The 26,742-nt window shown below is 42.4% G+C and overlaps 1 protein-coding gene across 1 annotated transcript in view; it reads right to left on the bottom strand.

The window, feature by feature from the left end:
- The window catches only part of LOC147120037 (disco-interacting protein 2 homolog A-like), a 216,775-nt gene that overhangs the window by 58,933 nt on the left and 131,100 nt on the right, over nt 1-26,742 (bottom strand). The window contains exons 5-7 of the mRNA XM_085984194.1: nt 26,496-26,639; nt 19,210-19,329; nt 14,298-14,507 (exon numbers count right to left, since the gene is read on the bottom strand). Of these exons, the coding sequence (XP_085840320.1) occupies nt 14,298-14,507; nt 19,210-19,329; nt 26,496-26,639 (474 nt within the window). The remainder of the gene's footprint in view (nt 1-14,297; nt 14,508-19,209; nt 19,330-26,495; nt 26,640-26,742) is intronic.

Genomic DNA, 26,742 nt, shown 5'->3' with positions numbered 1-26,742 from the left:
ATGCCAGTTGGTCAAAAGGCTGTTAGGTCTAGTGCTCCAACTGCTCCGGACAGGTTTGAAGGTCCCAAGTACTCTAAAGCTAAATTCCCAAAACTCTGCTCCACAGTAGCTCTCCAGCAACGATCACAATGAGCAGGCCAAGTGGCTGAAGCTTCTGCACTAGAGCTGTCCCCTTTAAATAGCGCCCCCCTACTCCGAGAAGGGCCTGCTAGCGCTCCCTCGAACTGTCACTAATAGCGCTAGGCGTTAAGGCTCCGGGCGCCACCCAATATGCGCTCAGGCGCTCCTAAAAGGCGTTGCACACTGAAATGACGTCATGATCTGCTTGCGCTCGCGGGCGCGCGCAAACACTTAGCGCAGGCGTTAAATGTATAGTCAATATGCGAGTTGTCGCTATCTTCATAGCGACCGCCCCAACATAGGGTATCGCCCCAATTCTAGGTCTCTTTAGGCGCTCAACGCCGGCGCTACCAACCGAATTTCTAGGCCACTATGTTTAGTGTAAATGAAAGCATCCTAAATTTCAAGATGGTAGATTTATTTTAAAAGGTCTATTTAACAGCCAGTGCAAATGATAAAAATATATACTGGGAAACAAATGCACGATCTTCACAGTAACTCGCCTCTGTGGCAGTCACATTGCACACATTTTCTACAACAGTACTAGTTATGAGAGAGCCTTTACAGTAATATTTGTCTTGAGGGTGTGATACTATACGTGCTTGCTCTGTGAAAGACACAACACTTACATTATATTGCATCAACCAATTCAGAGTCATAATACACGTACACACACACAAACTGCAATCCTTATTCTGTGAAGAAAATACACAAAACCAAACTATCTATTGTTCTGCAAAAGCCACAACACAAGCAGGCGTCAGTGACTCTCTGGAAGCAACAGTATACACATAGCTTTTATACAACAAAACTATGAGAGGCTAAAGGAGTGTGAAATGGTAAAAGCTTGTGGAAGTGATGCTCAAACCTGAAGAGATTAAGATGCAAATTGGGAGGCGGGGTGATAAATGTTTGTTGGCAATTTCCTCTGCCTTGCAACTAAAGAAATGAGTCAGCAGGATAGGGACTGAGAAGTCATGGCAGTTTGAGTCCATGATGTAGTTTGCATTAGCAGGTGGAAAGGAGAATCTGACTTCAGTGTACAACTGGCGTGCAGGCTGTTAATGAAGTTGTTACTGTTTTAAACCAAAACAAAGTCCCTATCACCCACTCATGGAGACAGACAGAATATTTTAAGTTTCAACACAGGCACAGCATCATAAAAGTGATGCATTTTCCTGTTACACTGATGCTGAGCCCTGGAAAAGTAATCCAAATTTAACATTTTAAGGCGATATATTTTGCTTATTCTTTATGCTAGTACTAATGGAACAGGAGGCACAGTCAGCACTATTGTATCTCATTCATTTTTTGCCCAGTGCTTTTCTTATCCCCCTTAACTTTCATCAATGCCCACTGCATCTCAAATAAAATTTTAAAAGACCCCAATTTCAAACCTGGAAACAGACATTCAAACATAGAGGGCTATGAAAGAATCTATGGAGGAACTTCTTAAATATGTACACACTTCAGGAGACTGAAGGATGTTTGGTTATGGAAAATAGCTACACAATGCCCACGTTACAAACATGTTTGCAACGGATATTTTTACAATAGCTCTCTTTCTCAGTGTGTAGTACAGTGTTATCTTTTAAACACAGAGGGAAGTGCTATTTAAAGCTGTTCCACCCACTACATTTCAGTCAGCAAATTCTACACCATAAGGGAGGTGTAGACAACCCAAATAAATTTCCACATTGCCTTTAACACTTGCACTAACTACTACTAGTTTTCTAACCACCAACACATGCAAGAAATGCAAATTTCTCTCATTAGGAAGAGCTCCAAGGGAATGCTTTCTCTCCCCCGCCCTATCTACTTGCATTGAAGTGGTCAATCCTTACTCTCTAAACAATAAGGGGTAGTGTTTCCGTTTTGGGCGTAATCAGAAAATTGCACCCAAAATGTGCTGGGTAGGTTAGGTTTAAAATTTCCGCTAAATTCATTTGCCTAATCACAATCATAAAATCTTCCATGAACCAGCCCAATCAGGCACCGTTACAGAATCTAATCATTTTTTTTTCTTATTTCCCACATTACAACAGTGACTTCGCTTCAAAGACTCAGAATAAGAGGTCGCCCATTTAAGACGGAGGTGTGGTGGAATTTCTTCTCTCAGAAGGTCGTGAATCTTTGGAATTTTTTACCACAGACAGCTGTGGAAGCTGAGTTACTGAATATATTCAAGGCTGAGATAGACAGATTTTTGAACAACGGGGAAGTCAAGGGTTATGGGGAGCGGGCAGGAAAGTGGAGTTGAGGCCAAAATCGGATCAGCCATGATCTCATTAAATGGCGGAGCAGGCTCGAGGGGCCGAATGGCTTGCTCCTGCTCCCATGGCTTATGTTCTTACGTAAAAAGTACTTCATTGGCTGTAAAGTGCTTTGAGACATCCGGTGGTCATTAAAGGCAAGTTTTTCTTTCTTTTATTTCCATTAAAAAGTATTATTTGATGTATTTAATAGTGGTAACCTGGTGCAGTTTTATTAATTCAGCTGAAAATGGGTTTACCACCAAAAATAAGTGTTTTTTTAATACGAGTGGCCAGTCCTCCACCTGGGATAATCCTGATTTAAAATCACTGAAAAAGACAGAACAAAACTATACTGAATTAATAGTTTCATTGCCGTACACTAGTCAGTTTCTAAGTAAATTAAACACTTTTTTGATATGAAAATACCTTTTAAAACATGGGTACTAATTTGAAGAGCCTTCTCGAACCAGCACAATCGTGCAATTTTGACCTGGGGGCGAGTCGTTTTGTGGGTGGTGCCTGATTCGGGCGAATTGAACCTTGAACCAGCGTAAAAGATTGTGGAAAACACGAGCACAAGTGGTTTGGGCCGTAACTCGCTTGCATTTAAATTTTCCCGATCTTTTGCGACGTTTCAGTCGATTCTGCCTGGATTGCGCAGACATAACTAGCAGAAACAAGTGTAAACTCGACCCCTACATATCTTCACCTGCCGCAAAAGCAAATCCAACTATCTTACAAATTTCAATGCGCAAGTGTCTTGAAAGCTTTCGCATCATTTGTATGTACACCCAACGCTCAGAATTTTTTTCTTCAAATGGTGGCCTGACCAAAACTTCACCAGTATACCCAAACTTCTGGTAATAAACCAAAGGGAATTCAATTATATTTTCTAATGACCAATATTAATCACCATAACAAAATTTTTTGGACTGCACTGTGTGCATCATGGATTGGTGATGCATTATTTTATGATGCAGTGATTTGTTATACAGATTTGTTGAATTATTCTGGGCTGTAATCACATAATACGGATTATTTCTGTATCATTCTGGGTTAATTGGTGTGAAAAAAAAATCTGCACTATTCTGGACTACTTGAAATCTAATCTGAACCGGTTCTATTATCTCGGACTGCGTGCCATGTGACACAAATTTGTTTTGTTATTCTGGACTATGTGTCTTGCAGCAGGATTTATTGTACGTTATGATGTCAAGTTGCGTTAAAATTGTAGAGGGAAAGCACACAATCCTCTGCTTAAGGTTGTTGGTATTGGATCAAGGCCCATGGTTGATGGAGACCACCTTAACTGATGCAGCAGAAGCTCTCTATTGCCAATATGAGCCATAAACTCAGTAAAATTTGTATGAGAATTCAGCATAGAGTGCAAGTACAACTTCATCTAACAAGAATTCATAGTAAGGCTTCCCCAGTTCATACAGATTCAGCAAGTCTCATATCATGCATTCAGGTAACAAACTCCCTAAATGTTTCTATGTCTGCTTCAATAATAAAGTTGTACTTTCCAAAACTCTAAACTTGAAATTGTCCATCTTTTCTCAATTCGAAAATAACAGTACAACTCCCAAATTACATATAAATTTAAGATTAGTACTACAAGCGTAATCTAGACGATTAAAGTCATAGAGTCGGAGTCATAACGGCACAGAAGGAAGCCATTTGACCCATCAAGTCCGTGCTGGCTCTCTGTAGAGCAATCCACCCAGTCCCATTCCCCTGCTCTATCCCCGTAGTTCTGCAAGTTTATTTCCTTAGAAGAAAATTGGATAACTGAAGAAAAATATCAAAAGCACTCAAGGAAACTTTGGGGGGGGGGGGGGGGGGGGAAGAAGAGAAAGGTTATTAAAATACAGAAGATATCTCCATAGTGGAATGGGCACTGGTGCAAGTCCAATGATCTCCTGTACTGAAATTTCTAACTCACTATAAAAGATACAAATGGGGCTGAAATAGAGGATGAGCATGAGATAGTTAGATTCCGAATGATAACTTCCTCCAAGCATTCACAAGGGAGGACACAAACAACATGCTCTCTCTAAATAGTGATAACCCAAGTACAATTAATGATTTCAATATAAATGAGTTAGAATTCCTAAACAGTCTAAAAGGTAATAAACCAAATGAATCCCCATAGACAGATGGTAGTTATCCCAGAGAGACAAAATAGAAGACTTGGGAGGCACTGATGGCGATCTAGGGCTGGATTTTGTCAATGGGGACGCATTGGGGGCGGGACTGCTGGTTGTTGGGTTTCAGTCCCGCCCCCAACGACGTCTGGCCAACCCACACCATTTTCCCTTGATTGACCTTGTTAAGCCCGCCCTGCGGGCTTAGCCGGCCAATTAAGGGAAAGCCGGTGACAGAGGATGTCAGTGTATGACGTTTCATCTGTCGAAAATTTTTGACAGCTGAATTGTCAGCATTTGACAGCTTTGAGAAGCTGTCAAACACTGACAATCTCTGTTCTATGGTGAGTCCTTGCACAAAGACTCTCCAAAACCTCTTTCCTCAGCAGAAATCAGACGGCTGCTGCATCTGAGAATGCAGCAGCCATTCTGTCATCTCTGCCGTTGAGATGAGGCACCTCCGGAACCCCAAGGATTGAAAACTGCAGGAAGAAGCAAAGGTAAGTAAACTTTTTCTAACATTTTACACTCACCTCTCCACACTTGCACCCATCACTCACCTCCACAGTGGACTTTTCGATCCCTCTCACCCCCGCAGACCCACTGCTTGCCTCGCTGACCCTGATAAGGCTCGCAGCCATCGAGAAGCCCGCATTTGCAGGGGCAAAATGGGGATAAGCCTCAAAACTGCCCGTTAACTACCTGTTAACAGGCAGTTAATTAGCTCTAATCCCCTTCCAGTTAACAGGCAGTTAATTGGCTCTAATCCGCCTCGAGGAGACGGGTCCCTGCGCGAGTCAGGAATCCGCCTCCCGGGAAGATGGCACGAAGGCGGGTTGGGAGCGGGTTCGGTACCCGCTCCCAGTTTCTGCCATTTTCCCGGCAGTCCCACCTACGTACCCGCCTCCCCAGGGCTGGCAAAACTCCCCCCTATGAGTGAGATATTAGGCAAGTACTATTAGCTTGGAAACATGTTAATGTGGTGCCCAGATCAAAAAAAAGGGAAAAAAATAAACATGGGCAGCTACAGACCCATTAGTCTTATTTCCATTCTGTGTAAAATAATAGAATCAATCAGAAGTAAACTCGAGGATTACCCCAACAATAATAACTTGGTAAACATGGATTCAGAACAAGAAGGTCCTGTCTGATCAACCTCCTTGACTTTCTTTTTGAAGAACTGACATCCCAAGTGGACTATTGAAAGCCCCATGATGTGACATACCTACAATTCCAAAAATCATTCAGCAATATTCTGAATAAAAGGCTACCATGTAAGTGTTTGAGTGAATCCGCGAATATTTTTTAAAAATTGTCTCAAGCGCAGAAAAGAGAGGCTTGTGGCGGAGCCACCAAGAGACTCAGGGCAATTAGTAATAATCCCTTTAACTACAGTGTAGTGCAGCTGTGGGCTGCACCTTTAAACTGTCTGTTAACTATACTGTATGTACTTTCTTGCACTCTGCGCGATGACGTCATGACGCCGATCACGTGACCGCGAGTGGCGCGGAGAACGTGATGACGTCAGCTTCCAGGGCCTTAAAGCAGTCTTCGAGGGCCTGGCAAGGGGAACAGACCTGTGTAAACCTTCTCCTGTAGTTTACCAGTTAACTTGTTTGTTTATTAAACTTTGTTATTTTGATTCACTGAGTCGAACTCCATTATTCAGATAGGAACCTCCGTTCCTACAGGCTACTTGTTAGGAGGAGTTGTGTCAGAGTTGGCAGGAGGCAGTTCTGATTCCACAAGAAACGATACTGGGATCACTGCTGTTTTTAAATTACATCAATGATTAGGCAATAGGTAGCTTCGATGAATAACTTCAAAACAGCTTAGGATAAAATTAAAAGAAATCTAAGGGGTCTGAATAGGCTCAATGCTCAACATGTCCAACTACTGCAGAGCAGCAATCAACAAAATAAACAGAAGACTGAAAACTAAATAGTGAAAGTAAGTGTTCAAGTCAGAGGACGTCATATTCAAATTGTATACAGTACTAGTCCTTAAGTACAGTCGCCAATGCTAGTCACTGTGACACAAAGGTGACATTCAAGCGCTAAAGACAACTCAAAAGAGCCACAAGGGTGATGTCTAGATCTGAGTTATGAACAAAGACTGGAGAAACGTAAACCTGTCGACCTTGATTTAATTTAATTTAATTTTCTTTCAGTTTCAGGACTCTACACTTACCACGTGCGTCCTCTTCCCGGGTCTGTTCATCTTCACTGCAACGAGGCCTTGAGACTCAAGCTGCCCTCACCATCACACCATCAGATGCTCAGTCGCTCCATTCCACTCGGGCTTTTGGCCATCAGTCCACCTTCCCTATTATCAAAGCTCACTAACCGTCCACCCAGTCTCGGTCTCACTGTCACGCTACTGTCTCTCATTGGTAATACTAGCTCCAGTCTCAACAACAACAACAACAACTTGTATTTATATAGCACCTTTAATGTAGTAAAACGTCCCAAGGCGCTGCACAGGAGTACTATAAGACAAAAAATTTGACACCGAGCCACATAAGGATAAATTAGGGCAGGTGACCAAAAGCTTGGTCAAAGAGGTAGGTTTTAAGGAGCCTAGGCAACAATAACTAAAAGATTAATTAAGAAAGGGAAGATAGATTATGAAAGTAAACTAGCAAAAAATATAAAAACAGATAGCAAGAGTTTCTACAGCTATATAAAAAGAAAAAGGGTGGCTAAAGTGAACGTTGGTCCCTTAGAGGATGGGACCGGGAAACCAGTGGTGGGGAACATGGAGATGGCAAAGATGCTGAACAAATATTTTGTATCAGTCTTTACAGTAGAGGACGCTAAAAATATCCCAACACTGGACAAACAGGGGGCAATGGGGGGGGGGAAGGGGGGGAGGAGCTAAACACGATTAAAATCACTAAGGAGATGGTACTCAGTAAAATAATGGGACTTAAGGCGGATAAATCCCCCGGACCTGATGGCCTACATCCTAGGGTCTTGAGAGAAGTGGCGGGTAGCGATTGTGGATGCATTGGTGATCATTTTCCAGAACTCCCTGGACTCAGGAAAGGTCCCGGCAAATTGGAAAACTGCTAATGTAACACCCTTATTTAAGAAGGGAAGTAGACAAAAGGCCGGAAACTCTAGACCAGTTAGCCTAACATCTGTGGTTGGCAAAATGTTGGAGTCCATTATTAAGGAAACAGTAACAGAGCATTTGGATAAACATAATTTAATAGGACAGAGTCAGCATGGTTTTACGAAGGGGAAGTCATGTTTGACAAATTTGCTCGAATTCTTTGAGGATGTAACATACAGGGTGGATAAAGGGGAACCAGTGGATGTAGTGTATTTGGACTTCCAAAAGGCATTTGACAAGGTTCCACACAAAAGATTACTGATCAAGATAAAAAATCACGGGATTGGGGGTAATATACTGGCATGGGTGGAAGATTGGCTATCTAACAGAAAACAAAGCGTTGGGATAAATGGTTCGTTCTCGGGCTGGCAATCAGTAACTAGTAGTGTTCCGCAGGGGTCAGTGCTGGGACCCCAACTCTTTACAATCTATATTAACGATTTGGAGGAAGGGACCGAGTGCAACATATCAAAGTTTGCCGACGATACAAAGATGGGAGGGAAAGCAGTGAGCGAGGAGGACATAAAAAACCTGCAAAAGGACATAGACAAGCTAAAAGTGAGTGGGCAGAGATTTGGCAGATGCAATATAATGTTGGAAAGTGTGAGGTTATGCACTTTGGCACAAAAAATCAAAGAGCAAGTTATTATCTAAATGGAGAGAAACTGCAAAGTGCTACAGTACAAAGGGATCTGGGGGTCCTGGTGCATGAAACACAAAAAGTTAGTATGCAGGTGCAGCAGGTGATCAGGAAGGCCAATTGAATCTTGGCTTTTATTGCAAGGGGGATGGAGTATAAAAACAGGGAAGTCTTGCTGCAGTTATACAGAGTATTGGTGAGGCCACACCTGGAATATTGCGTGCAGTTTTGGTTTCCATATTTAAGAAAAGATATACTTGCTCTCGAGGCGGTTCAGAGAAGGTTCACTCGGTTGATTCCAGAGATGAGGGGGTTGACGTATGAGGAAAGGTTGAGTAGGTTGGGACTCTACTCATTGGAGTTCAGAAGAATGAGAGGCGATCTTATCGAAACATATAAGATTGTGAGGGGGCTTGATCGGGTGGATGCGGTGAGGATGTTTCCACTGATGGGTGAGACTAGAACTAGGGGGCATAATCTTAGAATAAGGGGCTGCCCTTTCAAAACTGAGATGAGGAGAAACTTCTTCACTCAGAGGGTAGTAAATCTATGGAATTTGCTACCCCAGAGAGCTGTGGAAGCTGCAACATTAAATACATTTAAAATGGAGATAGACATTTTCCTAGCAGATAAGGGAATTAGGGGTTACGGGGAGAGGGCAGGGAAGTGGACGTGAGTCTAGATTCAGATCAGCCATGATCCTATTGAATGGCGGAGCAGGCCCGAGGGGCCGTATGGCCTACTCCTGCTCCTATTTCTTATGTTCTTAAGGCACAGCCACCAATGGTTGAGCGATTATAATCAGGGATGCTCAAGAGGCCAGAATTAGAGGAGCACAGATATCTCGGGGGGGGGGGGGGGGGGGGGGGTTGTGGGGTTGAAGGAGATTACAGAGATAGGGAGGAGCGAGGCCATGGAGACATTTGAAAACAAGGATGAGACTTTTGAAATCGAGGCGCTGCTTAACCGGGAGCCAATGCCGATCAGTGAGCACAGGGGTGATGGGCGAACAGGACTTGGTGCAAGTTCAGACATGGGCAGCCGAGTTTTGGATCACCTCAAGTTTACGTAGGGTAGAATGTGGGAGGCCAGCCAGGAGTGAATTGGAATAGTCAAGTCTAGAGGTAACAAAGGCATGCATGAGGGTTTCAGCAGCGGATGAGCTGAGGCAAGGGCGGAAACGGGCGATGTTACAGAGGTGGAAATAGGCAGTCTTAGTTATGCTGCGGATGTGTGGTCGGAAGCACATTTCAGGGTCAAATATGACACCAAGGTTGCGAACAGTGTGGTTCAGCCTCAGACAGATGTTAGAGAGAGGGATGGAGTCAGTGTCTAGGGGACAGAGTTTGTGGCGGGGACCGAAAACAATGGCTTCGGTCTTCCCAATATTTAATTGGAGAAAATTTCTGCTCATCCAGAACTGGATGTCGGACAAGCAGTCTGACAATTTAGAGACCGTGGAGGGGTCGAGAGAAGAGGTACTGAGGTAGAGCTGGGTGTCGTCAGCGTACATGTGGAAACTGACGCTATGTTTTCGGATGATGTCGCCAAGGGGCAACATGTAGATGAGAAATAGGAGGGGGCCAAGGATAGATCCTTTGGGGACACCAGAGGTAACAATGGGAGAGCGGGAACAGAAGCTGTTGCAGGTGATTCTTTGGCTACGAGTAGCTAGATAAGAATGGAACCAGGTGAGTGCAGTCCCACCCAGCTGGACGATGGTGGAGAGGCGTTGGAGAAGGATGGAGTGGTCAACCGTGTCAAAGGCTGCAGACAAGTCAAGAAGGATGAGGAAGGATAGTTTATCTTTGTCACAGTCACAAAGGATGTCATTTATGACTTTGATGAGAGTTGTTTCGGTACTGTGGCGGGGCGGAAACCTGATTGGAGGGATTCAAACATAGAGTTCTGGGAAAGATGGGCACGGATTTGGGAGGCGACAACACGATCAAGGACCTGAGTGGAAAGGGAGGTCTCTATCCCACAGTGTACAGTTTATTTATTTAAAATATTTATTTAAAATAAACTGGGGGAGAATCAGGTGTGAGAGGGTGGAAAGTCAAACGGCAGGGGAGGAAGGAGAGGATAAGGGGATATTGTGGAGGAATGGAAGGTGATGGAAGCGAGGGGGTAGTGCAAAAGGGTTTGGTAAAGAAAGACTTGCATTTATATAGCGCCTTTCACGACCACCGGACGTCTCAAAGCGCTTTACAGCCAATGAAGTACTTTTGAAGTGGAGTCACTGTTGTAATGTGGGAAAACGCAGCAGCCAATTTGCATACAGCAAGCTCCCACAAACAGCAATGTGATAATAACCAGATAATCTGTTTTTGTTTTGTTGGTTGAGGGATAAATATTGGCCAGGACACCTGGGATAACTCCCCAACTCTTCTTCGAAATGGTGCTATGGGATCTTTTACGTCCAGCTGAGAGCAGACAGGGCCTCAGTTAAAAGTCTCATCCGAAAGACGGCACCTCCGACAGTGCAGCACTCCCTCAGTACTGCACTGGAGTGTCAGCCTAGCTTTCTTTATGTGCTCAAGTCCCTGGAGTGGGACTTGAACCCACAACCTTCGGACTCGGAGGCGAGTGTGCTACCAACTGAGCCACAGCCGACACAGTGATAGGAGCGAGGCCATGGTGGGAAGGGGTGGAAGTCAATGGAAGGCAAGGGTCTGGTTTATGAGGAGATGGGAAGCAACAGTGGTGGAACAAGCAACCGTATATACAGGACATGGTGGGAAAGGGTAGTGGGTAGGGGAGCTGAGGATAGTGTGGTAGAAAGGGGAAACATATATTTGATATGGGACTGTAGGAGTAAACCACCAACCAAAGGAGCTGAAGCACCATTCCCTTCACATGTCTTTCTGCTGCCCCCTTGCACCCTAGCCAAACCCATACCAGCAACCTTCTCAAAGGTGTAATAGAGAAACATCTAGAAACTGAAAATATAATAAAGAGTAGTCAGCACGGACTCCAAAAGAGAAGGTGCTTGACCAACCTTACTGCATTCTTTGAAGTAGTAATAGAAAGGGTAGATAAGGATAATGCATTAGATGTAATATATTTGGATTTCCAAAAAGCCTTCGATAAAGTACCACATAGTAGACTCATGACTACGGTCAGAACATGTGGAGTCAGGGGACAAATAGCAGAATGGATAGCAAGTTGGCTACAAAACAGAAAACAGAGTGTAGGGGTTAAAGGTAGTTAGTCAAATTGGCAAGTAGTGGGAAGTGCGTTCCACAAGGATCGGTACTGAGACTATTCACATACACAATTTGGACTCGAAGAATAAGGAGGCCACTTATTCCTTGGAAAATAAGTGTCTAAATAGGGTAGAGGAACAGAGGGATCAGTGGATACAGATATCCAAAACATTAAAAGTAGCAATGCAGGTTAATAAGGCCATAAAAAAAGTAAACAAAGCACTCAGGCTCATTTCTAGAGGGATAGAATTGAAAAGCAGAGAACTTAGGTTAAACTTGTATAGAACCTTTTATGTTAAACTTTTATAGGACCTTGGTTAGACCACATTTGAGAGTACTGCTAATAGCTCTGGTCTCCTTATTATAAAAAGGATATAGAGCCACTGGAGAAGGTGCAAAAAAGATTTGCTATACCTATCAGGAAAGAGTCAACAGGCTGGGGCTCTCTTCTCTAGAAAGAGAAAACTAAATAGAGGTCCTTAAGGTTATGAAAGGGTTTGATAGGGTAGAAGTAAGGAAGATGTTTCCATTTGCAGGCCAGAACTTGGGGCTATAAATATAAGATGGTCACTAAAAAATCCAACAGGGAATTCAGGAGAAACTTCTCTCCCCAGAGTGGCTAGAATGTGGAACTCACTACCACAAGGAGTAGTTGAAGCGAATAGCATAGATGCATTTAAGGGGTAGCTCGATAAGTACATGAGGGAGAAAGGAATAGAAGGATTTGTTGATGGGGTTCAATGAAGAAGGGTGGAGGCTCGTGTGGAGCATAAACACCGGCATGGACCTGTTGGACCGAATGGCCTGTTTCTGTGCTGTTAATACTTTGCAACCTGAAACCTGTTTGCAGCTCTGGTCAGATCCCAGCTTCTCCCCTTGTAACCAGTCTGTAGCCCTGCCAGATGATCCCTCCTGTAACTAGTTCCCTGCAGCACCCAGCACTGGCTGTTCCCTGTGTGCCACTCACCACCCCAAAGAAAAGGAATAAAAATGATTGAGAGACATCACATGCACAAGAGCAAGGGCAAAAGCAAGAACATGCATCTGTGGCTTGGGGCTGGGGGGAAGGGTGGAAGGGTGAGATGAGAGCAAACGTGAGGGGAAAGAAAAAGCATCAGAGTGTGACAACAAGAGGGAGAGGGAGAAAAAGCACAGCAGAGTAAGACAACATGAGGTAGTAAGAAAAGACAAAATCATTGAGAAAGCACAGGCATGAGAGGACAAAAAATGGAGGCGAGAGTGAGTGCATACACGAGAATGAAAGAGCACACAAGTGAAGGGAAAGGAGCACGCACCTGAGAGAGGGAGAGCATGAGCAAGACATGAGTGCGAGAAAGCGTGCAGAGCAAGCAAGAATGCCTGTGAAACAGAAGCAGAAAATAAAAATGGAGAAAGGTGAAGAGGAACAGACAGAGAGACGCAGCAGCATGAAAACATAGACAGTTAAGAGACAGATAGTATATTCCAACTTACTGGAACAATGCCAATGACATATGATCTGTCTCCATTGTCTTTGTGCTTGTGTGAATACACAGGCACTCAAACCTACACACACACAAACACACAACTGAAATACTGAATAAACCTGTTGTGTTCTTGTACTCCATTCCTATCACTGGATGGTGCTGTACATAAAAAAAGGACCACATGTTCTTGAACATTTCAAAAAGAATGGAGCAAAGAAAATAGAAGAGACTATATTAAAAGCAAGAAGAACATTTATAACAAAATAAATGGGTTGAGTTGGGGAAACAATCAAAGATACCTAAAAAAAAAATTGAGCTAGCCAGAGGGGGCAAAAAATAGATTTTCTTGCAATTTTCTGACTCGCTGATGATAAAGTCAGGGCCAGTGGCTGCAAATACAAACTGCCTTAGGTCATTGTTCCAACTCAGGAATAAAACATTACAACAGTATTTGTTAGCAAGCAATCATAACTACTGAAAAAAGGTGCAAGAGTTTCTTATTGACCATGCTAGTTATTACAATACACTTTATTTTTTATAAGGGGTGTGAAAATAATTGATAAATCTATTATTTATACAAAATAATATTATTTCCACCTATGTTCCTCTGTGGCTACTAGCCCACTAATAACATTGCCATGAAGCAATCCAAAATATTTTCCTTGGACAAACAGTTCCATGTATAAATCATCAGCATCTAATTTTGATGCAGCACAAAAAAGATAAAAATATATAAACTGCAAATATAAAGAAGGAAATATGATATAAGTGCCAATTAATATTCAGCATCAGTAGGGGATGAAGCAGTAAGGACCATAAAGAAATGTCATCTTCCATATGAAACGTTAAAACGAGGACCCGTCTGCCCTCTCAGGTGGAGGTAAAAGATCCCCCGGCACAAACCACAGAGCAGTGGAGTTCTTCCGGTCTCCTGGCCAACATTTATCCCTCAAACAACACCAAAAACAGATTATCTGGTCATTTATCTCATTGTTGTTTGCGGGACCTTACTGTGCACAAAAATTCGTTGGCAGTAAGGTGCTATAGGACGTCTGAAGTTGTGAGAAGTGCAATGTAATACAGGTGCTTTCTGTTTCTTTTGCAATGTGCTGTCCCTGCATCGAACACTTTAGTGTGAGCAACCTTGGACTGTACTAGATATTTTTGAGGTATATAACAGCAGATCAATAACCCTGACCTTTTTCCTTATCAAATCTCCTCTACCTGACTCTGCACTATTCAGTTGCTGCTAACATCATTAATTTAGACAATAGTCACCATACAGTAAGGTTTGTTTCTCATAATACTGTAGAGGAAGTAAAATTAAATAAAAGTTTACTGACCTAAATGGGTATGCGCCATGAGGTCAGCTAGTGAAGCAGTAGGTTTCCCTCCTACATGTGATGAGGTGGACGATGCAGAGGATGAGGTGGAGGAGCTCTGGATAACCTTGTTAAGCCAGTGCTCTACGTTCAAATGGCCCTGCTTTGGAGTGGACGTGATCCGGCCCTGGCGACGGAGTGAGCCCTCATCTTCCGATGCTGAAGATGTGTCTGCATTCAATATAATACTAATGTTAGGACAGTGTAGTCTCTACTCTATTAAACTCAGTAACACAGCCTCACAGGGAGCATTTGACACATGCAGCACAGAGGATATGCAGGACACAATTTGCATCCCACGAGTAGCCTGACTCCTAACTAGAACACAATTTTTAACCCATAGATCCTCATTATGAATTGTTTGTATTACACATTATGCAAGCAACATAAAAGCTGGATGTAATTATTAATTTGAGTAGAATCTTTAAGGATGGGCAGATTATACTATATCTCACAAGGAATGCAACTTCCCCCCTGCTTCAGTGCCTTATGTTCTCCATTATGTCTCTTCTGTGAGAAATGAAAATTATTTCATGGAGATGGCTTCACATTGATCCTAACTCATGTCTAGAAATTGGAAGTATTAGAGCTGGGGACATGGAAACTTGAGATTTGTAAGAATATCTTTTGGTCTTATTTCTTCTCCTATTTTCTGTCCATTCAAAGTTTTGCTCCCCCGGTTTCCTTAACAGGTTTTTTTTGTCAAACTCTATTCAGCTGTGTAATTCTTCACTAATTTATACTAATACTTAACAGCACTATTTTCTCATTTGCATCAAATAATTTTGTGCACTCCTAACAATGACATATTCATTGACTTAACATTACACAAATATACAATGATTGTAATAGAATCACTGCATGGCAGAAACACTACACAAAACATTTCCAAATCGTATCTGCAAGACTTAATTCCTTTTCAGTTCAATTCATACTGCAAAATCAATTACTTTATTATACCTCCTGAGAACTGTGCAACAACAACAGAACCTTGGTGTTATCACAAGAAAATAAGCGCAATGTCATTTCACCCTTATTTTCTAATATGGCATTATTTAGCAATACATGTCCATATACTGAGGATCAGTGGCTTATGGAAAATAAAGCAAGTGGTGCCACACATCTATCTCACCAGCAACACTGGAGCACGCGCATTATGCCAGTAATATGTGATTTAATTTCCATAAAACATCAGTCCCTGAAACATACTCTACTTATAATATATCTAGAACAGTTGACATGTTTTAATTTTTTTGAAGCTTCTTGTTTCAAATGGACTTACCATTCTGGTTGTGGAGTGATACTTCTGGTTAGGTCATGTGATGCTGTCCTGTTTGTTTGTTTCAGTATTGGTTACAGGCTGAAATTTAGACCGTGAGGTTGCACAGCAGGAAGGAAAAGAGAGACTTCTTCCCAAAGTTCCAGGCATTCCCAGACTTCCAGTCATTCCCAAAAATTGTCAGTTACTTGAACACCCATCCAAATTCAACAGTAACCACCATTGAGAATTCTGTCATTCTTAAGCTTGGTTCTGAACTCCACATCTGCCTGTTTGCCGGTCTCTCTCTCCCATCTGACATATTTTACATATGCTTGCAATATAGGTGACATACATGCTTCTAACACATTAGGTGGCTGCCTGACTGATCAAATGACAGAGAAAGTTCCTGCAAATATTCATCGTAGATAAAACGATCAAGCAGAATCAAATAATTCAAAAATCAAATTAATTATATAAAATGCTGCAATTCAACCTTGTAGTACAAACTACATCTACCAACTACTACTGCATTCCTCGAGGCATAGGAATCCATATCCCACTATTAGGTTAGTCTTAACCTTCAAAATAATTGAAATATACATAATCATGTCATTTCTCACACATACTGTTAAGCTATTGCAATCACAAATGTCTCATAAATGCACCTGCACTATGCAAATACAGCTGTTAACTTTGGAGGAAGAATAATAATTCAAATTTCCTAACCTTTAGCACAAATGATAAGTATGGTACTAGTCTTGTCCCTCTACCACTGGGACCTGGATTCAATAGCAGCACAGATTGGTGTGATGAAAATCTTTGTCCGTTGCATGCGTGAAATTGGTTCGCTCAGTTTCAGCATAGGCCCATTGCACAAAATTGCCCATGAATCAGAACACTTGGCATAAAATTAGTAATCTCATTCAGAGGGACTTTAATGAAATCAATAAATCTGTAATTTGTGGGTTAGTGCCAAAGAAAATGACCCATGAAAGCTGCCGGATAGTCATAAAAACCCAAATGGTTCACTAATGTCCTCCAGGCCTGCCACCCTTTCCTGATCTAGCCTACACGTAACTCTAATCCCGCATTATGTGGCTAACTCTTAATGCCCTCTGAAGTGGTTGATCAAGCCACTCAGTTGTATAAATAATTGCTCAGAGCAATTAAATAAAAAACAAGGTCTTTTCAGTGTCGGGCACTTCTGGAGAACATTTTTTTAAATGGCTGGTGTGGAAACAGAACCAATGTTGTGGTAACTGGCATTCTTCTGATGTTAGGCCAAGGCACATAGTGAGGGCAGTGTAAAGGGATCTTCAACCTACAACTGGCTCTGCTATATCTGCCCAAGAGGGCTTAATGCCAACACGGTGACTGTGTGAGGTCATCCACTTTGGATCCAAGAAAGATGAATCAGAATATTTTCTTAAATGGTGAGAGACTATGAGCTCTGGAGGAGAAAAGGGATTTGGGTGTCCTTGTACACAAATCACTAAAAGTTAGTGCACAGGTACAAAAAGTAATCAAAAAGACAAATGGAGTGTTGTTTTTTATCTCAAGGCAGTTGGAATATAACAGTGAGGAAGTGATGCTTCAGTTATACAGAGCCTTGATCGGGCCCCATCTGGAGTACGCCTTCAGTTTTGGGCACCATACCACAGGAAAGATATATATGCCTTGGCAGGGGAAAAGCATAGATTCACCAGAATGATACCAGGGCTGAAAGGGTTAAATTATTGGGATCGGCTGGATAAACTTGCTTTGCCTTCCCTTGAGTTTAGAAGATTGAGGGTTGATCTAATCAAGATGTTTAAAATGATTAAACGATTTGATAGGGTAGGTAGAGAGAAACTATTTCTTCTGATTGGGAAATGCAAGGGGCATAACCGTAAAAATAGAGCTAGGAGTGAAATCAGGAAGCATTTCTTCATACAAAGGATAGTGGAATTCTAGAACGCGCTCCCACAAAAATCTGTTGAGTCTAGGCCAATTGGAATTTTCAAGTCTGTGAATGATAAATTTTTGTTGGGTGGGCAAATGGGGATATAAATCAGCCATGATCTAATTGAATGGCAGAACAGGCTCGAGTGGCTGAATGGCCTCCTCCTGTTCCTATGTATGAAGCTCCTATTCACTCAGCAGGAGGAGGTTAAAATCTAGTTTCCAAATTAGCTCTCAAGTTACTTTCAAAAAATATTTTGTTGTTCCTTCAAGATAACTATGCTCTTTTACAGACACATACACAAAGTACAAGCACACTCCACAGAGTACACATGCACGACTCAGTGAATGTATACACATTATTTATATGCAGGCAATATACCAGGTTAAACTAACATACTTTTGTTTTTAATTCAAACACTATTAAAACTCTTAAGGGGGCAATACTTCACTAGATACCCAATATTTGTGAATGGCAGCTACAATATAGCATTACCCTTTCATCAGATCCTTAGATTTCGCATTGTTCATGACAATATAGCATATTTCAGACTGCTTCCCGAAATCCCTCCTTTCTCATACAGGGAGGCTTCTTCAGGAGCCATTAGTCCTGCATAAGCCCCGCACAAACTACCTCAATAGATGCAAACAGATTTTGTTTCGTCTTTTCCCAGATGAAAACTTGAGCTCCAGTATAGTAATTACTCACTTTGCCCAGGCCTCTGATGTAGGACTTAAGTTCCCAATTTAGTAGTTTCCCAAAACTTTGTGGCTGATATGATCCAACGATAGCAGAATAGTCTCGAATGCAAGAAAACTGGAGCATCTGCTCAAGTAGAGATGGATGGCTGAATTTGGTCCATGGTGCCACCTCATCATTTGGATGTAAGCTCACGCCAACACTAAGTCAATTTCAATTATCCTTTCCCTGGGCAAGAGGGGGAAACTGAGGGACAGTCACTTTGTCAATCAGATATAGCACTAAGTAGCCAGTTCACAAGCATCACTGGCAGCAGACCTCTCTGTTCTCTAACTTGAAATTGATGCATTGCTTGGAGAAACAAGGAACAAGGAAAGGAAAAAATACATTGGAGTCTAATTTTCTGTTCCCAAGTGAATAGTTTATTTAATTTAACAGTGCCATTTTAAAAGATTGTTCTTCCTCTGTAGGCGTTCACACACTACACATTAATTGGGTAAGACAGTGGGCAGGCCTCTGCCAATGCAATTCACTATGCAAATGTGCTGTGTTAAATGAAGATTTTTAAAAAAACCTCGGAATCTTCATGTCTTTCACCCCCACTCATCAGTTCCAGTCTAAATTTCTTTAGCTAATCATGGTAATCTCCAAGAAATTTCCCCTCCCTTAAACAACGAACCCCTCCTGCCACAATTAGTTTTGCGTGGATTTCTACATAAACTGTCTTCATTGCCCATCACTGGATACAAACACATTGTTTTGTGGAGGAGGGAGAGAAGAGAAGAATTTCTTTAAAACGACAAAATATTATCTCTATTTGAAGTCCATTATCTCAAGCAGAGCTCTCTTTGCTGTGTCTCAGCCAAAGTAGGACAGCATGTCCAAGTTTATAGTTCGACAAATAGAACCAACAGTAGAATTAGCATGTAGATTATAGCAAGAATAGGTTTGCTATGAGGAGATTTGTGTACCTGGAGGAGTGTATGCATCTAGTGATGAATGTACAAGCACAGAGCGCCTCTTCGAAGGCATCGGCATTTTTCTCTCTTTGTATTTGGCCAGTGCTGCTTGGACTGCTTCTGTGTGCAAATCTGTGGAGACAGGAAGATCAGCAAACAATATGATCAAAAGTGTAATAGACAACCACTGTAATTTAAATGAGCACCTTAAAGGCAGTCTTGTGCAGTAGAGTGCTGGGGCCAATGCATGGTGCTGTGGAATGGTGGGATGTAAACTTATCCCCCATCCACTGAGTTTTAGATTTCAACCACACCACTGTATGGAGTCACTGGAGACCAGGTTGGGAGGGGGAGGGAGGAAAATTGAGAGGCAGTTATCCCAAGGATTTCTCATAAACCAAATGGTCAATTCAAGCTCCTTTCATGAATCAAGATACAAGATGTTCTCCAAAGGAACCTTTCTGGAAGATGTATGGAAATTTGTAATAGCTGTACCGTGAACTGAAATAGAACTTGATTATAAAGATTAAAAATCAGCAACCGTTGAAAATATTCTCAAACATAAGCAAGAAGCTGATCCCTCAATAGCCAAGCCAAGGAGTAGCGTTCCAGGTCCAGATGAATATTTTGGGCTGATAACTAAGACTGTATATCCCCTTTGAAGATAGAGAGATCACTGTGGCACTGGTCAACGTTAGCACAACCAAGAACCATAATTTCCAAGACCAATGAGGTTATCGGAATCACCGCTGTGCTCTTCATCTTTATTTTCTGCATTACTCTGGGAATCATATGAAATGGAAATAGCAGGAGCTCAAATTTGACAACAGAAGCTGATACTTGATCAGTAAACCTACCTTTGGGTAACTCAAGTCTCAAAAGGTCACCTCCATACCAAGCATCCATTCTTCAATTGCCTAAAGCGACTGTGTGCTCAGCTGAGAATATGTCTACGGTTCCAATACTAATTACCAATCAAAAGAATATTCCAGCACACAAGATGAAGATCAACTCCCCCATACTCATTTAGGAGAACATGGTGTTGCCCATCCAGAGAAAGACCCATTTGCTTTGAATCTGCGTTTAAAAGTTGAATAGGGATAATTGCACTATTCTGAAAACCACTGGATTAGGTACAGACACCTTGCTTGTGAGGCCTTGCAACATACCAGGGGAAAAGCAATCAAAGGAAATGTTGAAGGTTGTAGCGTGAACTCAATGTTTTGTCTTAGGTCATCACAACAGAGACTTGAAATCTGATCTATTCGCAATAACTGAGATAACGGAAAATGGCTGAGACCACCGTGTGAGGATATTTAACTGCAGAGATTTCATAGAGAATTGCACATCAATTCCTTTGAACGTAGCTGGTGCAGTGATATCATAAATATGCAAATAGTTCCTGCAAAAGGAATACCAAACTGTAGCATGAGAAAAGCAGTCTTTTACGAAGGATACAACCCCCAGTGTTGCCCAAAAGCAGGCACCTACGAACATTAAGTCCAGTTATCACTCCAATTAATACTTCTCATAACTAGTAAGAACCCCTAACAGGTACAGAACACTTGCTGGATCACAGGCTAAGTGGTCCCTAACTTATCTGAAGAAACTGAAAAAGATCTCATCAAATTGGACCATTTGTTTCGGAGAAGGGTGGGTGCACAAGTTTCTCCATTAATTCCTTGTTAATTTTGGAATAAAAACTATGAATAGCCACCATGGGAATTTGAGATCCTCACTCCCTCAGCAATAGCTCAATAGTAATGAACCAGGTGGTATGAGCAGTAACCAGGGAACTGTCAAATTCTATACCTGGTTTGTACTGAACTAGCTGACCTCAGCTGAGACAGCAGTAGGAGCACAATAATGATTAGCCCTAGTGTCCCCAGGATAGGGAGGAGCAACAAAGAGTAAGACTAAGACTAAGGATTGATTCCTGAATAAATAGCCCAGAATTTGCTGGAGTGGTGCATCTTGCCATGTGCCCAGTTAGTTAGACTTTTTCCCCCACCCTTCAGCTCGAAAAAAGTTTTATTAGCAAATTGCTGGAAGAGCGAGCTGATAAAGGCGCAGCGAGGGCAACAGGGCATCTGGGACCTTGGTGAACAATGGTCTATCTTCTTAATCATTGAGATTTAAGGATTGAGAAAGAAACAGAGGAACGACGGAGAAGGAAATAGGATGAATTAGAGCCAAATCAGGTACAGAAAGAGAAATAAAGAGGCAAAGAAAGACCGGATTGAGAGAGAAAAAAGAAACAGAATGAAAAAAAGAATGAATTTAAATTTAAATGTTTTAAAAATCTCTAACAATTTACTACCTGTAGGAATGAGACTTCAATTAATTGTTCCCTTTCTGGGCCAGAAAGGTTGAGTGGCATTGCAGGAACATAAATCTAGTCACTAAAAAGGTACTTACGCTGTTAAGTACAAGCCCTAGCTTTCAGCAGCGAGTTTAATTGATATTTAATGCACCCAAATGCAGCAATTTCTTGAAACTCAGGGGGAGGTTAACGGTGAACTGCTGTTTTTGCGAGGCCAACGGCAGAGCAGCGCAAATTGTCTAGCAATTTGTGCGATTCACAATTCATGGGGTAACTCTTCCTCACCATAAAGTGCTGGACTATTTACACATTAATAATGGCGAGCGCCATTAAAGTCTCCATTATTCTTCCAGCAAATTCTGGCCCGTTATCCAATGATGACTGCTGGAAGGTGAAAAGTAAGGAGTCATGAGGGACAGGATACTTTTTAGCTGCGATTTCTCCCCCTTCCCAAGATAAATACCAGCCAAAGTGACTACTGAAACTCAGACACGAACAATAGCTTAGCATCACTTTCAAGAGGAGGGATAAAAGAAATGAAGTGGGTTGCCGGGAGAGGGGGAAGAAAAAAATAGGATCTTGATGGCAACAACTTCCTCTCTGAAAAGCAAACCTAAAGTTGAGAAACCTAACCCCACTCTCCGGGTTAATTAGAACATGAGAAAGCTTGGTGAGTAATACAAGTATTTCTTCATTCACCATTGTCAAACCCTTCAAAGCAAAGAAAAATGACAGAAATAAGAGCCAAAGGTTTTTATAGGTCGCAGTGAAGGGTTGAAGGCCTAAAGGCCTACCTCATTTTTACTAAAAGCAATGGGAGCTTTAACTACTCTCTCATTTATTTAATGACTAGTTTTCTTTGTACAGAGAGCTGTAAATCACAAGCAATACAAAAAGCTACCCTCCCTCATCAATGGCAGTACCTGCCTATTCCAGGTGACAACTAAAATGGTAAAATCTAATGTAAAATGCCCCCTTTCTCCCGAATGCAATTGTAGTGCCAATTTAAGCATATAAATGAACTGGGGCACCTTTACACAGTTATTGTAAAATTTATGAGCATGTCATAATATTAGCAGAGGTAATAAAATGCTCAATGGAATGTGATGTTTCCAGAATTATGACAATGGAATGTCATTGATGGAATATAACCTGCCATTATTGAATATAAACCGTAACATTAGTTAGGGGTCCCTGTCAAGAATACAAAACAATTTCAATGGAGTCAACTTCCTCACTGCCACAGGCGCTTAGATTTATTTAATCTTCTGAAGGAGATATACAAGCGCTTGGAATCCACATTAGTACTGATAGCCCATCCTCAAGCTATGAATGAGAGCCCAAGTCTAACCATAATGTTCATTCATGTCTGTTTATGTACCACCTATTTGTCGTTGGCCCTCTGTCTGAATCCCTCAATACAACTTAGTCTGTAGCAAGGGAAGAGGTGGCAAAGATTGTTCTGATCTTGGGACCATCACTTCAGATTCTGTGCGATGACCACTCATCTCCACTAGCTGGAACAATGGAGGCCTGTTGCAGAACCACTGAATGGAGTTATGAACATTCATAGGAACAGGAGTAGGACATTCAACCCCTTGAGCCTGTGCCACCATTCATTTAGATCGTGGCTGATCTGTATCTCAACTCCATCTACCCGCCTTGGTTCCATAAGCCTTAATATCCTCGCCTAACAAAAATCTATCAATCTCAGATTTGAAATTTTCAATTGACCTACCCGTAACAGCTTTTTGGGGGAGAGAGTTCCAGATTTCCACTGCTGTTTTTGAGAAGATGCTTCCTGACATCACCCCTGAACAGCCGAGCTCTAATTTTCAGGTAATTCTCATATAAGTGGCCATGAAAGTGGTTACAGAACAAGGACACAAAATGTATGTTTTACCGGTATCAGGTTTCCTTCCTTTAAAGCTGGTACCTTCCTTGCAGGAGAATAAGACGGTCTTATGGTACGAAGACTGCTGTGCTAGATCCCACTGACAATTTTTGTAATTGATGAGAAACCCAAGAACTTGGAAAGTAGATGGAACTTGCTGAATTGATGCCCAAGTACTCCCTTGAGGAACTCTGATAAACTAGTAAGCTAAATACAAATAAGATACAGAAGTGTCAATGCTAAAGATGGGCTACAATTGCAGTAAGCCATTTAAAGAACACTTTGGAGGCTGAGGAAAGGCGAAGAGGAACTCCCTGTATGGGTAACTTTTCCCATGGAAATTGAACCTCAGGAACTTTCTGCAATATGGCTGAATAACGATGTGAAAATGAAAAGTAACTGCTGGGCAGCTACATTGGAATGGAAGGCTAGGATGTCCTGCATCCTGAATTAAGCCGCAAGACCCCAATAAGAGCTATGAAAGGGCAGCTGACTCTACTTAAACCTTCAGATGGGATTGCTGGACACAAGGGGATTTGAGGTGCTTTTAAGGCTGTTACCTGGGATAATCCAGAGCTCTGCTGGTGGCAAAGCATTTCAGCGGAGCAATATATACTGGTAACAGAATGGACTCCTACATAGAATGCATTTACTACTGGTGTAGCAGGAGTCCTCCAGCAATGCTAAGAAAGTTTCCCTGACAAAACCACAAGTTGTCCTAACTTCAGACAAAAACTGAGCAGTCCACTTGTGTGAAAAATAGGTCAAGTCCAGTAGATGTAAGGGCAGCTAACCTGCATGAGCATCAACCCCAACAATATCCCAATATCACACTTGTTCAACATTTTATGACCTCAAAGATCATACAATGACTCCACTGGGGAAGAGGTACCCAGGACAGGCATGCTAAGGTCTGAGCTAAATTGAAAGTGGTAGGCCCCACGAAGGAAGAAAACAGAATGGAGTCAACTTCTCTTCCTCCAAGTCAATCTCTTCGATAAACCCCTGCTACTATCTGGTGGGGAGTGAGCCTTTGGCTTAGTTGTAGCATTCCCACCTCTGAGTCAGAAGGTAGAGTTGAGCCCCCCTCCAGGTAGCCCAGCGAGTGGAGACTAGAATATAGTCTCTAAATATGGGGTTGACATCCAGCGGTGTACTCACATCCAGACGGAGTGACCACTGGCTCAGTGGTAATATTCCCGCCTCTGAAGCAAAAGGGCTGGGTTACGGCTCTACTCCAAATAGCTCTGGCAACCGGAACACCTGGTCTAAATACTGGGTTCACGTCCAGCGATGGAACTTGCCTATGATGAGTGCAGGTACCCCCCACCACCGTAAAGGGTAGATCCGGCTTGAGCCTTGTTTGCAGCCTACCCACCTAGAAGGTACGCTGAAGATAAAAACCGTGGAAGAGGGAGAGAATAAAAGATAAATCAAAGAAAGACAAACAGACTTGCATTTCGATATCGCCTTTCACGACCTCAGGGCGTCCCAAAGCGCTTTGCAGCCAATGAAGTACTTTTTTCCCCCCAAGTGTAGTCACCGTTGTAATGTAGGAAACATGGCAGCCAATTTGCGCACAGCAGCTCCCACAAACAGCAATGGAATAATGACTAGATAATCTTTTAGTGATGTTGGTTGAGGAATAAATATTGGCTAGGACATATCGCCCCTGCTCTTCTTCAAATTAATGCCAGGGGATCTCCATCTGAGAGAGCAGATGGGGCCTCGGTTTAATGTCTCATCCGAAAGACGGCACCTCTGACAGTGCGGCACCCCCTCAATACTGGAGTATCAGCTTAGATTTTTATGCTCAAGTTTCTGGAGTGAGACTTGAACCGACAACCTTCTGACTCAGATGCGAGTGCTACCAACTGATCCATGGCTGACACTAACAAATCCACTCCGCCTCTCCACCTTTCTCTCCTCCTTTAAGACGCTCCTTAAAACCTACCTCTTTGACCAAGCTTTTGTTCAGCTGTCCGAATACCTCCTTATGTGGATCGGTGTCAAATTTTGACTGATAACGCTCCTGTGAATCGCCTTGGGATGTTTTACTGTTAAAGGCGCTAGATTATTGCAAGTTGTTGTTGTTGACTAGTCAAGTCAATGGCTCAGGAGGGGAGACGGGGGGCGAGGGGGGAGGGAGGAACTGACGATGGGCCACATACAAGCAGCCTGAAGAATGCCATACTAACCTGCCGAAAAGTACTAGATAGTGTCAATTTATCTCAGACTTGTTTGCAGGAACTGACAAAGTCGACTCTGAATCAGTACTTCAGAAGTACTGGTTGTGAAGGGGGTCAAGGCAGCCAGTGCAGGGGTGCCAGACTAAACTGGCCTACAGTTGTGGCACAAATATTCGTGGAGCATGGTCTCTAGGCATAGACTGTAGGCCCAACAGAACCAAACAAAATACGCAAATCAGGTGGATGCTATGGTTTGATTACTTTGCTTTGCCTAAGTTGGCACCCACATTTCCTACATTACAATAGTGACTACACTTCAAAAGTACTTCATAGGCTGTGAAGCGCTTTGGGACATCCTATGGTTGTGAAAGGTGCTATATAAATTCAAGTTCTTTCTGTCCTTTTACTATTGTGGGCAGAAGATGAAAAAGGTACATGGTCAACCCTCTATATAGAAGGGACGTATTCAGATTATCTTTTTTCCCTACAGAGGAAGATGGATAGCAGAAAGTTTAGTGGACTATTTTTCCCTTTTATGGGTGGAGACGGAAATGCAATGGGGAGTACTGAAGACCATCTTTTCAATTCCAGTGCAAGTGAATGTGTAGCATGTAATGGGCAAGATCCACCTAGTTGGTTAATGCAGAACTGAACGCATCAGACTATCCCGTGTATATGGCCCAAGGAGAGAGTGTTGTAGGAAGTGACAACTTCTAACTGGAGCTTAATGGACATGCTGCAGGATTGAGAATGGAAGATTTTTTCTTCAATGCAAGCAATTCCTGGATCAAATAAAACCCCTTTAAGAAAACACAGTTTTTGATGGTAAAAGACCCATTTCTATTTCATTGACAATCTTTCCTCACGTCCGCCAAGCAGAAGTATGACTTACCCGATCGATAGCGTTCATCCCTGGAATTGGAGGCTCGGGATTTGGGCTGTCTGGATGCAGCCACAAAAGCGACAGAGGAGGCAAAAGGTGATGGCTGGAGAGGACCTGGGAGCCTGGACTCAATGTGAAAAGAAGGATCTACACCTGCAAAAAGAAAAGAGGTTTAATCTTTAAGACGTCTCTCTCTACATGCTCTCTATATGTAATTCCAGTTTATTCAGCGTGCTGAAGGATACTTACCATGCAG

This window comes from Somniosus microcephalus, chromosome 4 (assembly GCF_052327205.1).
Source record: "Somniosus microcephalus isolate GS21.2 chromosome 4, FLI_Smic_1.0, whole genome shotgun sequence".
NCBI lineage: Eukaryota > Metazoa > Chordata > Chondrichthyes > Squaliformes > Somniosidae > Somniosus > Somniosus microcephalus.
This window is presented reverse-complemented; position numbering and strand designations above follow the sequence as displayed.